The 14,924-nt window shown below is 37.1% G+C and overlaps 1 protein-coding gene across 2 annotated transcripts; it reads right to left on the reverse strand.

The window, feature by feature from the left end:
* Positions 1 to 484: 484 nt before the first annotated feature.
* Positions 485 to 7,943, reverse strand: LOC125253282. Of its 2 annotated transcripts, none has more exons than XM_048167204.1 (6): positions 7,806 to 7,943; positions 7,096 to 7,259; positions 2,734 to 3,714; positions 2,488 to 2,646; positions 1,975 to 2,067; positions 485 to 1,682 (listed from the first exon to the last, which is right to left on the reverse strand). In XM_048167204.1, the coding sequence occupies exons 3-6, from the start codon at positions 3,703 to 3,705 to the stop codon at positions 1,446 to 1,448; spliced, it is 1,461 nt and encodes a 486-aa protein (XP_048023161.1). In that variant the 5' UTR covers positions 3,706 to 3,714; positions 7,096 to 7,259; positions 7,806 to 7,943; the 3' UTR covers positions 485 to 1,445. The 2 variants fall into 2 exon arrangements, with proteins under 2 accessions (XP_048023161.1, XP_048023160.1); XM_048167203.1 differs by having other exon boundaries at positions 485 to 1,760.
* Between the last annotated feature and the right edge of the window lie 6,981 nt (positions 7,944 to 14,924).

Here is a 14,924-nt window from a genome sequence, read left to right on the forward strand (position 1 = left end):
CTTTAACAATGCTGTGATATCAAGTAAGCAATGCAAGAATTTGTGTGCGCGCGCGTGAGGCGCCGGCGCGGCCACTGGATTTGTTTTCCTTAAATAAGACAGTAAACTGTCTCCGTAATTTATGGTCACACTGTAAAAAATTTTAAGCCAGTACAACAAAAAAAATCTTGGTACTAATTTCCCCTAGCTTTTTCTTGTTTACTCAACTTTTGTAAATAACAGTTAAACTGACTGAAATTAAGTTGTCAGTCATACAAAAAATGTTTAGTTGAGTTAACTTAAGATCGTTAGTTTTCTGGAGAGGTCCAACTATTCTTTAACAAATTTTTTTAAGTTGGGCCAACTCAACATTTTTTGTCTGAAGAACTCAATGTCTTAAGTTGAGTGAACAAAAAAATGCTATTGGAAATTGGTACTAAGAAATAATACGTTATGGCTGGAAACTACAATAGCATCGCCCAAGATAAAAACTGAAAACAGCAAGTTAACACAACAAAACATTTATTCCAAACAGCAATTTACTTTCACAAACATGTGTAAGGCAATTAAATGTAATTTCAGTTAGCTGTCATTGTGACAAGAATTTCTCTTAAAGGCATAGTTTACTCAAATGATAATTCATTATAATTTACTTTTTCTGTCTCAAACTCATATTACTTTCTTCTGTGGAACATGCACAAAAACATGCAGCTATTGTTTAATCAACTTTTTCTGAAGCAATACTTTTGGGAGAAAGATCAAAATCTTACTCTAACTCTTTAAAAAATCTTGACATCTGATTGTATTGCTTCAGAAGGCATGGATTAAATCATATGGATTACATTTATATAAAATTATATTCTTGTGTTCTAAAGAATAAAGATAGTCATAGGAGTTTGAGAAAAATGTAAATGATATTATCATTTTTGATTTAACCATCCCTTTAAATATTCTCAAAGGAAATAAATGTCTTATAATTGCACTAACAGTCCAAAGTGTATCAATAATGAAAGTCTTGCTAGCACCATCACAAAAATCCTGTAACAAGTCTTTTTTAAATTCAAACATATTTAAGCCAAAGTGATTCAACACTGCAAATTGAAATACTGCAATACTGCAACTAAAATTACACACTGCTGTTAAAACAGTTTTATAAAACAATGCCACTAAATATGAATATGAAAAGTGACTAAACAGTAGCATATGAGGAACACAATCTTTCAAAATGTAAAATAGACCATCCATCTCCAAAGTGCTGATACACCTAAACATGAAAGGTTTAGTACAACTGAACAGTATATCAACGAATATCAAGTAAACAAATATGCGTTGACTTTAGAGAATTCAAGACTACAAGTCTGAATTTAAAATTCACCTTAACACAATATCCTAACAAACACCATCATTATGCCGAAGGTACCAATTAACAATAAAAGCATCTGAAAACACAAAGCATCTTAAACTCCCTACAGAGTAAAAAGCTTATTCTTCAGGGACTGAACTCTGTTGGTACACTTTTCTCCCAATCCCACAAAGATGTTCTGCACTGCCTCAAATGTGTATTTGAGTCCTTTTGGATACTCAATGTTTAGCGCATAGAGAAGTCCAAAGAGTACCATGAAAGCAGTGGGAAAGTCTGGTAGGTCCTCCACAACCACAGTTTCCTCCAGGATGATGGCGAGGTTTTGACATCTCTTTGTTGCCTGCGAGAGATTGTCCTCCATGACTTCAAGAATGCCCAGTTTCACTCCTCTTGTGTATGTCTCCTCTAAATCAGTGTCCTTAGAATTATATAAATGTCATGAAAAAAATGGTGAAGTACAAATATAAAAATTGCAAACAAAGCATGGCATTATGTGCCAACCTGATGTAAATACTTGATGAAAACGAGCCACATGCAAACCACATCAGAAACTTTATTAAATATAACAACGCATTCAATAAAATAACAGTAATCAATGAATATATGAGATGAACAAAAAGCTGAAGACCTACCACACAAGTCTTTGATATTGCATCTCGCTCCCTGAGGTACAAGGGGAGTCCCCGTAGAGCCGTAGAGTATCTGTGTGATACAATGTCTGTTGTCTGTAAAAGAGAAATAAATCATTTTAATTAGGGCTGGGCGATATATATCGCATGCGATTGTCACGCACATTTCGTCAGTAAAGCCGGTTCCCTGATTACCACTAAATCGCCATCACCTGCTTTCAAATGGAGCAGCATTGAATAGACAGAGCCGTAGATCACTGACAAGCCACGCAATATCGCATTCGTTATCGAAGGCGATTCATCTGCGATAATGAATGCGATATTGCCTTCACAAACAATTATATATCACTTATAAGTTATTAAATACAAAATGAATAGTAGTTATTAAGATTAATGTGGTTTGGAATTGGTAAAATGTGCCTGGAAATAAATGATCAGAAAATCAACGTGCCTAATAATTCTGCACGCACTGTATAACCACTAATTTCAAAAGATTCGTAAGTATAGGAATCATACCTGCTCATCAAAATGGTCCAGGATCATTTTCATTTCATCTCCAAGGTCTTTACTCTTTGCTCGATACATTTTGATGAGACAGTTGCTATATTTGTTAAGAGCTGTCATGAATGTCGTTTTAAGGTCCACACAAGTGATCCTTTGGAACTCTGTGCAAACCTGAGGAAGTGAAAGGAAAAAAATCTGTTAACATTTAAATCTATATACAATCAGGACAAAATAATATATAGACAAAATGTAACTTACTTGTTCCTCCAAAAAGAGGCCAGGCCATCTTTCTTTGATGACAGAGACCAATGGTTGATCATTGACTATTTCTTTTCTCCTGAGAGGGAATGTAGTTTCCATTTTGGTATTCAGTATCATCATGTCCATGTTCCTTTTCTTGACTTCAAGCTCAAGCTGTTCCCTTTCATGTTCCAGTGCAGCATCATCTAAACCGACAGGATTGTCTGGAAGGAAGTTGATTTCTGATCTTCTTGGTTTCTTCTGGGGTACTCTTGAACCATCATCTCTTTTATTGCCAAGCTCACTACATCCAGCACTGCGTAATTTTTGTCTGTAATTACCCATTTTAAATTTTAAGCTCATCTTCCAGCCCCTGCATCCTGTGTCACAGCCAAGTTCCCTTAAACATGGATGTCTGGAAACTAACGCAACTGCCACTTGGTCAATTTCAGAATCACTTGGGTAAGCTTTAAAGGAGTACATTGTTTCTGCCAACTTGTCCAGTATTTCTATCTTGACATCTCGTGTAACATCCATGGTAGTGTTCTGTTTTTCATACACTTCATTAGCTTTTCTCAGTCTGAACTCTACATCATAGGAGAAATTGGGAATTTGGAAAACACAAGGCCAACGTTCTTCCCTGACTGATGAAGAAGATGGACTGGACAGATTGGATGAGATGCTTGCTGTGTCTAGGGTAAAGTCAGTGTCAGACCCTGTGCTTTCATTTCCTGGGAGTTCTGCTACTGATGCAGTTTTGAAGACCTCCCAGATAATCTTCAGTGTGACTTTATCAGATGGAAGTTCTTCTATGTTACACAAATTGCAAAGCTGACCACCAAAATCAGGGTCCTCATACTGGATCACAAAGTTTTGATCAATCTTTAGTTTTTCACATAGAATTTCTTTGAGCTCATCTATTGATGATGGCACTTGGGGGAGTGTCAGCTTTTTTATGCACTCTGGATTCACAATCACTCGCAGCAACATTGTGGTTTTCTGAAACAAAATAAAACACCCATTCAGTGATCTTGCTAGCCTGTGTACTCATTTTAAAGGGATAGTTCACCCAAAAATGAAAATTTGATGTTTAGCTGCTTACCCCTTGCGCATCCAAGATGTAGGTGACTTTGTTTCTTCAGTAGAACACAAATGATAATTTTTAACTCCAACCGCTGCCATCTGTCAGTCAAATAATGCGTGTGAATGGGAACTCGAACAATAAGAGTCGAAAAAACTTGCTTAGACAAATCCAAATTAAACCCTGTGGCTCGTGACGACACATTGATGTCCTAAGACACGAAACGATCGGTTTGTGCGAGAAACCGAACAGTATTTATATCATTTTTTACTTCTAAAACACCACAATGTCCAACTGCGTTCAGCACTCGGTTAGTGAGGTCTGATCGCGCTCTGACAACGGCAGTGATGTCTCGCGCATATACTTCAATGAGTGAGAGACATCACTTCCGTTGTCAGAGCGCGATCAGACCTCACGAATCGAGTGATGAATGCAGTTGGACATAGTGGTGTTTTATAGGTAAAAATGATATAAATACTGTTCGGTTTCTCGCACAAAACGATCGTTTCGTGTCTTAGGACATCAGTGTGTCGTCACGAGCTGCAGGGTTTAATTTGGATTTGTCTGTGCATATTTTTTCGACTCTTATTGTTCGAGTTCCCATTCACACGCATTATTTGACTGACAGACGGCAGCGGCTGGAGTTAAAGATCATCATTTGTGTTCTACTGAAGAAACAAAGTCACCTACATCTTGGATGCGCTTGGGGTAAGCAAATAAACATCAAGTTTTCATTTTTGGGTGAACTATCCCTTTAATGCTGCTAGCAATCCAATGGGAAAAATGCACACTTTAATGTAGCAAGAAACGTTTAGGTGACACCATAAGATTTCTCCCAATACTGTAGGCTGCAAGTGGGTAGAAGTCATTCAAATCCTTCAGCGCAGTAACAATCAGATCTTCGTATGAAAGTGCTTCAACCTTAAAGGCACGAAGATGTTCAACATACCAAGAAGAAAATCTCTCCAGCACAAAAGAAGCCCCACCGTCAACTAACAAAATGCTGTGGATCTTTGCAAATTCTGGCAAGCCACCACAGTGTCCAACAGACACCATCATGTTATTGGAGTACAAGGTCCCATGCAATTCAGCATTTGAAGCAAGAGATACAGTGTTAAGGTGAGAATATTTTTTCTCAACAGCTGTTTTCACCTTTCGTTCTAGAGAAGACACCTTCACAATTTTTACTTTGTCAACATGAATGGATTGTTTGAAAAAGCTGGGAGACTGCAAGACATGTGCAACCATAAGTTGGTGCTGGGTAGACAATGTCTGCAATATGTTTTTGAAATTGTGCATGTTATGGACCACCCGTTTGAAGAAACTGTGCTTTGCCTCAAAGCGCATTGTCCAGAACTCCACACAAGGACCAAAATGGCGTATGAGGCTTGGGTAGTGTTCCAGGAAATGGTGTTTTGGTTTCAATTTTTCATTTGGAAACACTTCTCTAAAAAGGTTGCGATGGTCAGATATTTTAGTCTCCAGATAGCAAAGACTGTCCTCTGAAAACTTGGGTGAAACAACAAGCTCCACTATATCTTTCAGATCCATCAACAGTTGCCATGCTCTCTCAGTTTCTGGAATAATGTGGCCAATCATGAGTGGTATGAGCCTAATGAGTGTCCAATTTTCGTGGCCATTTCCCCCAATGGTTTTTTTTGAAAAAAATGTTTTGGGGATTTTTTGAGGGCGGTTCACCTTGTCAGAGAAACAGTAAGGGAAAGACTGAATTGCACTGTTCAACTGGTCAAGGGTAAAGAACTTATCAGCTATTAGCTTCTGGAGACACAACGCCAACTCATACGGCACAATTCCTTCAAACAAATCATGCAATGCATCTGGTGGAAATCCGGTTACTGGGTGAAAGCAAGCAAGGTACTTTTGTAAGACACATTCTCCTTTTACACCTTGCACATTTGTCAGAGTTGGGTTTGCTTTCAGCTCCTCAATGAATTGATTGTGTTGTTCTATACTTCTTAAGGGAAAAAGTCCCTTGCTCACATTAGTGGTCTGTATGTCCTTAATAGAAGCAAGACAAAACCTACAGAACTTCTCAACATGAAAACTTTCCTGAAATCCTGCCAGGCCATGTGCCCCTAGATTGTCTGCAGAGACGGTAACGACAGTTCCTTTGATATTTTCCCCAAACTGATCGACATACAAACCCTCTCTTTCAAGTGTCTGCACATCCTTCATTAATGGCTCAAAAAACATGTCATAGCCAAATTCCCTTACATCACTACTCTTCCCCAACAAGGCTAGTTGAATAGTATGCAAATTTGCTCTGAACTGGGAGGGCCAGTTCAAGATCACCCAGTAGACTGCTGTAATCTTGTGCTTTTTACGTGACGTTCCCAAAGGATTGGCGACTTCGAAGTCATCAATATATAGACCAAGTGTTATAGCTACATTCTCATCACAAAGCAGAGGATGCTCTTTGAAATGCTGGCCATCAAAACAAGATGCATAGAAGCCATCTGTGGTAGCATTAGAGAAAGTCTTTTGAACCGTCTCACTATGGCCTAGAAGTTTTTTCAAAACTTCAAGAATAGGAACATAAACAAATGTTTTCTTTTTTGGTCTACTGAATACAAACTCAACTGGTTCAACGACATCAAAGTTTTGTTTGTAATATACTTTGCGTTTATGATCAGTAGATAAGGTTCCTTTATCAGTGGTAGCGTAAAGAGGATTTGTTCTATGAACAGCTTCAGTGATTTCAGTGATTAAAGATGGGTCAGCTTCACAGTTGTGGTGGCATAAAATATCTTTAATCACCTTTTCTGTGGATGGTTTAGACAGGGATATTATTTCATTTAGACTTTGAAAAATTTGCTGTGTAGCACTTCTAGATACACCTAGTTCTGTCTGCATACAAAGGAACAAAGAAGCCAACTTCTTCTCAAGAATGTGGTCAATATCTTCAACATCAGCAGCTTCCACATGTATATCTCTATCATCTGATGTATCTTCAAAGCATTCTGAAGCAGAATCAAACGAATTATCGGAGTCTGTACGGTTGACAGTTACAACCGATGACCTATAATCACTTATTGCGTCTTTTTGGTGATGTCTGGACTTGTGGCTATGAAATGTTAAATAGACATTAGTTTCAAAATCACAGTGCAAAAATGGGCATTGCACGGTCTCATGCCTTTTCAGATGTGTACCCAGATGTCTGATAAATATTTTTTCAGTACAAACATTGTGATAATCACATTGCTCACATTTAAATGTAGCTTGCACCGTCCTTTTATCAGAATTTGTGTGGACCCTATAAAGATGAGTTTTCAACGCACCTGGTGTACTGAAAGTGTAGACACACTCAGGGTACAGGCACAACAATGATGCACGTCGGCCTGGGTGCCAGTGCTTGAGCCTGTAGTGTCTCAGAAGCAGATTTTGACTGGGGCAGGTGTATTTACAGTGCCTACACTGCATGGAGTGTGCTCTCAAGGTAGATCTGTTTAAGAAAAAACAAACAAACATGAATGATCAGTTTCATAAAAGGCAAATTAATTAATCAACAATTAAATTGACAATGAATTTTATTCCTATACTTTTTATATACATTTTTAGTCTATATTTATACAAAAAAATTTTTTTTTTTTTTAATCTTTGATACATATACAGCAGTTTAATTTAGTGGATGTTTTCATACCGAACATATCGAAACGGAAAAGTTAGTGAATTTGAACAATAAACAAGGGTTAACAGATAAAGATGTTTTCTGGCTAATGAGGCAACTCAAGTCATATGCACGACTTCCACGTGCAATTTAACTGTGCAGAAAAACCCATCGCAACAAAAGACAAAAACTTAATTATTAAATGTAATTGGATTAAAAATACAACTATTTAAATACGCAGTAATGCAGATAACTTACAAAGAAAAAGCAGCGGTGTCTCTATTTTTACCATCGACTAATTTAGGAATATAGAACATTATCCAATTTAATAATTTAGGAATATAGAGCAACAATCATCAAAAACCAAATAAGAGTACTCACCATAAATATTCCTCTGGATTATCACCCGCGTGCTGTCTCTTCTTTCTTCTTGGGCCGTTTGCTAAACCTCTTCTAGATGTTTCTCCCGCATTAAAAAGTATACGTTGACGCACAGCAAGATTGCGCAATGGTCACGTACTGGGGGCGTGGTTTAGCGCGAGAGGCAATGATAACGTTTATCAGAAAATATGCTGATAATTGCTGATATAAATCTAACAATTAAATAAAAAATGAACAGTCCTTACTCAGTTCGCAAACTAGTGAGATGAGAGCATTGGCGCCCACTACACTTGTTAACGAAACTTAACAGGAAAGTCTTCCTCCAAGGGTTCACAGTTGAGCAGGAGCTTGGCAAACTACGTCACTGCGCGTTGCGTTCTGGGTAGTCGCCGCCATGTTTTAGGTCACGCCCAGGAGCGTACAATGACAACAAATACAAATCACCAGATGAAACGACTGTATTTACGTTAATTTGTTTGAAAGCTGCTTGCACTTGCTTAGAATAAATGGATTAATATTTGAATCTCTTGTGTTCATTCGATCGCCCAGTCGTGTGGCCAGGACACGATATGCACACACATAGAAATCACACTGCCGCCTTCTATCGGACCACAAACAGGACCAAAGTGATTTCTCTATTGCAGTTTTTAATAACTAAGTGGCACCTATATATCTGCCAGATAAAATAATAAACACAACATAGATTGATATCAGCCAGCATATCATCATATCGCCCTGATTTCTTCATGTTAAAGCATTAAGGGATAACATAACAGGATGACCCTCTGTAATACAGCTCTGAAATTATTAATAATAATAATAATTATTATTATTATTATTATAATTATTATTATATTTATAATACAAATTTTATTATCATTGTAAAATAAGATTATTTATACAGTAGCCATACTTTAAATAATAATAATAATATCAATAACAACAACATAAATAATTTATATAATATATAATATTTTTAATAATAATTATTAATATTAATTATTATTATCATTATTTTACAATAATAGTATTCAATTACTATTAATTTACAATTATACATTAAGCTCATTTAACTAAGTTAAATGATATAACTAAGTTATAAATAAGTAAAATAACTAAACACCAATTTTTCTTCACTGTCCCATAACCAAATGGTTGCATTTTATTCTAAAATTTGCATTTGCTTATAGGAGGGCAGTTCCCTAAATGAGATTGACTTAACTCAAATAAATAAGTTAGCAGAAGTTTTTTGGTTGAACTTGCAAAGCTTTGTTCACAAAACTAATCGTTTTAAGTTTATGGAAAAACACCTGGATTGTGTTGAGTAAGTGTATTAAACATAGTTGTATTGGCTTTTTCATAGATTTTTGCTGAACCAACACAACAAAACCAGTTATTTGAACTTTTTTCAAGTTGGGTTTTTTACAGTGCATACAGGTAAAAGCAAGCCATCATTCATACATTTACAAAAGACACTCAAATAATGAAAACAAGCAGAATGTCTGTTTCCTTTCCTAGATCTTTGGAGTGCGCCACAATGGACCACTTTTTTATTTTATATGTGTTATGTAGGTAGGCCTAGTTTTCTCTGTTCACAGAAGCGCTGCAGATGTGTGATGTGACGTTGAAAATTGTACTATCCTGCAATTTATGCTGGTTTCAAAACGCTAAACAAGCTGCATTACTTGACATTCATTCTCACTAAAAATGTAGGCCTAATACTTGACGGTTGGTGACTAATCCCAGGGCATTGCCATTTGATTGTGACTTACCTAACCTATGACTTGACTGAGCATGAGCGCGTCAGCGCGGGCATCTCACTTTAGAGCTTGAGCACGGGCATTTCACTCATGTTGGATACGTTAGCGTCACATTTGCATAGGCTGTACTAGCTATTTGAATTCGTGATTGGTTGACTGCCAAATCAAAATATTAAACGGAACGATAAAATAACATTATTAACCGGTTAATGGCCATTTCAAATTAGCGTTACTGTTCAGAATGCATTAAATTAAATTTGATTTCGTTTCCGTTTCTGGTTACGTTACGGTCAAAATTTTGTTCGTTTTCGTTTTCGTTCCTTGAACCGGTTCAGAGCCCTGATTGTAAGGGTAGGGTTAGGGTTAGGGTTGGGGGTGTTACATTCACAGAAGGGCAGAGACACTGCATGCATAAAAGTGTATGTTTATTTTCACAACCAGATAAAACACTTAAGCAGGCGAGTAGATGGAAAGTCTTCAGTTGAATAGAGAGAAAGGGAATGGTAATACTGTCCTTTGGTGTTGCAGATGAAGTAATGGCGGATGGAAGCAGGATTCCAACACAGTGGATCGCTGAGGGACTTCACGCACATCTAACACAGTACATATAAGAGACAAGAGACAAACAGAGCAACAGGTAGGTTCCCCAACGAGGTCCTTCAGAAGAGCATACAGGTAAGTTGCTAACAGGAAGCTGTTAATGGGTAGCTGTTAACGGGAAGCCATTAATGAGACCGGACAATGAGTGTGACTGAGTGAGAGTCCTTTATACTGCTGATGACGAGTGCAGATCAAATGCAGGTGTGCGTGATTGAAATCAGGTGACAGGGTGTACAATGAAACAAGGTGGATGATGGGAGATGGAGTCCAAACACGGAAGGGAACTGTGACAGGGGGTAGGTGTAGATGTTAATAAAACACAATTTGATAAGTAGCAAATTTATTTTAGCAAAGTTATTTATCCTGAGATTTTGCATCACTTCCAGCCATAGCTGTATACCTTCTAGACACAACTGTGAAGTGCTTAGGGAAGTTTGTGAGTGTGTGTCTAAAAGTGGAGTTAAATGCAATCCGAGATCAACCACAAAAGTGATTAAAAAGCATATGGAGCCGTCAAATCTCTCTCGCTGTACTTTCGTGTCATACACCGATCGGTCTGTGCAGCGCCACTTCTAGGCTGCGTCCGAAATCTGAAAAATGCTGCCTTCGGAGGACTCATTTCAAGGTAGGAAGGCATCAAAGTACATCCGAATCCAATGTTAGCTTCACTTCCAGTCTCCTGAGATACCTTCATCTGATCAATTTTTGAAGGCAGCATAAATATGATGTTTTATTAACAAAGTTCAGGAGGAACACGTTCAAATGATCTATTCAGTCAGCACGAGAGGAGATCTATACAGTGGCATGCGAAAGTTTGGGAACCCCTTGCAGAATCTGTGAAAATGTGAATAATTTTAACAAAATAAGAGAGATCATACAAAATTAATATTTAGTACTGTCCTGAGTAAGATATTTTAATGTAATTGTAAGCTAGTTGTGTACTCAAAGTTTACTACAGTTACACTTAAAATATACTTAAAAGTATAATTTTATACACTAAAAAGTGGGCCAGTTTAGTCCCAAGTAACTAGTCCACAAGACTAGTTAAAAAAAAAAAAACAAAAAAAAAAAGGCTGATTTTATTAAAATAACCTTGTTCAAAAGTTTGGGAACCCTTAGTTCTTAAAGGTGCCCTAGATTCAAAAATTTAATTTACCTTGGCATAGTTAAATAACAAGAGTTCAGTACATGGAAAAGACATACAGTGAGTCTCAAACCCCATTGTTTCCTCCTTCTTATATAAATCTCATTTGTTTAAACGACCTCTGAAGAACAGGCGAATCTCAACATAACACCGACTGTTACGTAACAGTCGGGGTGTACACCCCAATATTTGCATAATGCCAGCCCATGTTCCCAACATTATGAAAGCTATTACACAAGGGCAGCCAGTTAACGTCTGGAGCTGCACACAGCCGAATCATCAGACTAGGTAAGCAAGAACAACAGCGAAAAATGGCAGATGGAGCATAATAACTGACATAATCCATGATAGCATGATATTTTTACTGATATTTGTAAATTGTCTTTCTAAATGTTTTGTTAGCATGTTGCTAATGTACTGTAAATGAGGTTAAAGTTACCATCGTTTCTTACTGTATTCACGGAGACAAGAGCCGTCGCTATTTTCATTTTTTAAACACTTGCAGTCTGTATAATGCATAAACACAACTTCATTCTTTATAAATCTCTCCAACAGTGTAGCATTAGCTGTTAGCCACAGAGGACAGCCTCAAATTCACTCAGAATAAAACTTTAACATCCAAATAAATACTTTACTCACATAATTCGAAGCATGCATACAGCATGCATGACGAACATCTTGTAAAGATCCATTTGAGGGTTATATTAGCTGTGTGAACTTTGTAAATGCGCTGTAATATAGTCGACAGCTCATGTGGCAGGGAGCACGCGATTTAAGGGGGCGGTGCATAAATCAGTGCATTGTTAATGATGCCCCAAAATAGGCAGTTAAAAAAAATTTATAAAAAAAAATCTATGGGGTATTTTGAGCTGAAACTTCACAGACACATTCAGGAGACACCTTAGACTTATATTACATCTTGTGAAAAAGCATTCTTGGGCACCTTTAATACTGTTTGTGGTTACCTGGATGATCTACGACTGTTTTTTTTTTTTGGTTTTTTTTGTTTTTTTTGTGATGGTTGTTCATGAGTCTCTTGTTTGTTCTTCAGTTAAACTGAGCTCTGTTCTTCAGAAAAATCTTCCAGGTCCTGCAGATTCTTCAGTTTTCCAGCATATTTTGCATATTTGAACCCTGTCCAGCAGTGACTGTATGATTTTAAGATCCATCTTTTCACACTGAGGACAATTGAGGTACTCAAACACAACTATTAAACAAGGTTTAAACATTCACTGGTGCTCCAGAGGGAAACACAATGCATTAAGAGCCCCTGGGCGGATTGGGGTCCCGCCCAGGGGAACGAGGGAATGAACTTTTAATTTGTGGCCACGATAAATATAATTTTTATATGAATGTCATGTGCAGTAATTTCTTGTTCCTCCGCAATTTCTAATTTCTTGTGTGCATTTGTTATTTTTTGCACCCCTCGGCTGCTGTACGTACTACACTGTCATTTTTAATCGCAGCGCCAAACTTGAGAACAGCTGTTTATTATATCTAGCTTCAGCAACATATTTACCGTTTTAGTTCTCTCTTACCATTATTGCTTCAGCGGAACGCTCTTTTTCAAAACTGAAGATAATAAAAAATTATTTGCAGAGCACCATGTCGCAGAACAGACTATCTGGACTTGAAACAGACTATCATTCCATTGAAAATGCACGAAGCCGTGAATTAAACACCAAGGACATTGTGGACGAATTTACCTAAAGAAAGGCCTGAAAATGCAACTAAAATTTGTGAGTAGTTTTGTGTTTTTACATTTTGGGCCGCCGTGCCAAGATCGTTTGTGTTTGCATGCAACAGTTTAGCATTGACATTGGTGGAGCCTTGGTTATTTTAGACTTAGTTTTTTTTTTGTTGCATTCTGGCTGTTGGGTAAATTGTGTTTTTTAAAGGGTTCACCCAAAAATGAAAATTCTGTCATTTATTACTTACCCTCATGCCATTCCACACCCGTAAGACCGTCGTTAATCTTTGGAACACAAATTAAGATATTTTAGTTGAAATCCGATGGCTCCGTGAGGCCTCCATAGGGAGCAATGACATTTCCTCTCTCAAGATCCATAAAGGTACTAAAAACACATTTAAATCAGTTCATGTGAGTACAGTTGTTCAATATTAATATTATAAAGCGAAGAGAATATTTTTGGTGTGGCAAAAAAACAAAATAACGACTTATTTAGTGATGGCCGATTTCAAAACACTGCTTCAGAAAGCATCGGAGGGTAAATGAATCAGTGTATCGAATCATGAATCGGATCGCAGGTCAAACCTGCCAAACTGCTGAAATCACGTGACTTTGGCGCTCCGAACAGCAGATTCGATACACTGATTCATTTATGCTCTGAATCTTACTGAAGCAGTGTTTTGAAATCGGCCATCACTAAATAAGTCGTTATTTATTTATTTTTATTTTTTTTGGCGCACCAAAATATTTTCGTCGCTTCATAATATTAATATTGAACCATACTCACATGAACTGATTTGAATATGTTTTTAGTACCTTTATGGATCTTGAGAGAGTAAATGTCATTTGTCCCAATGAAGGCCTCACTGAGCCATCGGATTTCAACTAAAATATCTTAATTTGTGTTCAGAAGATTAACAAAGGTCTTACGGGTGTGGAGCGGCATGAGAGTGAGTAATAAATGACATAATTTTCATTTTTGGGTGAACTAACCCTTTAATGGTATTGTTTGGTATGGTATTTTCTTGATATGTTACAGTGATAATCTATAAATGTCTCTTCGGTGTACTTGGGTGCAGGGGCATACAAATAGTATTATTATTATCATTATTATTATTTTGCGCATATGGGCCTGGGACTGACTTGCTATGCCACTGGATGTGTGATATAGTGCAAGAATACAGATGTAATATTGCAACAAATATTTTTGTGGGTCCTTTTTTCACTTGGTTCACCTCTTGGTCCACATAAAGGGGTCTGAGTTTGGTTCTTTTAAAGAGGTGTGAAAACACCCTTAAATTAAACTTTGTTGTGCAATTCCTCAGCATCAGACTTTGCTTGGTTTCAAACAACATACTGACATAAAGTGTCTTGTACCATTTTACCAGTGTACTAAAAGCAGAAAACTGCTCTAATTCTATTCAGGTTAACATACAAATGTGCACATAATAACTGCACCTATTCACAGTGTTTCTAAAAGGCTCTAGCCAATACTACTTGGTATTTAAAAGTTAAAAAATTAAATATTCATAAGATTGGCAATTTTAAAGTGAGTTATTTCCTTAGTGAAAATGTTAATTGACATACAAAAAACAAAACAATGCTCAATTCCTCTAAGTGCAGTGCTGTTAAGGTGGTACAAAGAAGCTGCAAAGAGCACCAGTGAAAAGATACTTTTACTAGACAGACAAAGCAAAGTTATGAATAAAACTTTCAGGAACAGAGCGGCAAATTACAATTTACTTGCAGACTCTAAGTGGTTTTTAATTCTAACTTTTCAGCCATTACAATCAGTGGCATAATAGGTGAGACAGAGAATCTTTTCACAAACCTAAGTGCAGTCTCCTACACTCATTTTCAGGTTCAGATTGAATGGGCCTGTCTCTAAATATACCATAGCGTTCTTTGCTATGTTGACACCGTAA

This window comes from Megalobrama amblycephala, linkage group LG18, assembly GCF_018812025.1.
Source record: "Megalobrama amblycephala isolate DHTTF-2021 linkage group LG18, ASM1881202v1, whole genome shotgun sequence".
Classification (NCBI taxonomy): domain Eukaryota; kingdom Metazoa; phylum Chordata; class Actinopteri; order Cypriniformes; family Xenocyprididae; genus Megalobrama; species Megalobrama amblycephala.

Excerpts from the sequence above, each read along its gene's own strand:
- LOC125253282 (XM_048167203.1), bottom strand. The coding sequence starts at position 3,705 with ATGTTGCTGCGAGTGATTGTGAATCCAGAGTGCATAAAAAAGCTGACA. Across the intron at positions 2,647-2,733 it reads GCCTCTTTTTGGAGGAACAA|GTTTGCACAGAGTTCCAAAG; the intron begins GTAAGTTACATT and ends TCACTTCCTCAG. Across the intron at positions 2,068-2,487 it reads TGGACCATTTTGATGAGCAG|ACAACAGACATTGTATCACA; the intron begins GTATGATTCCTA and ends TCTCTTTTACAG.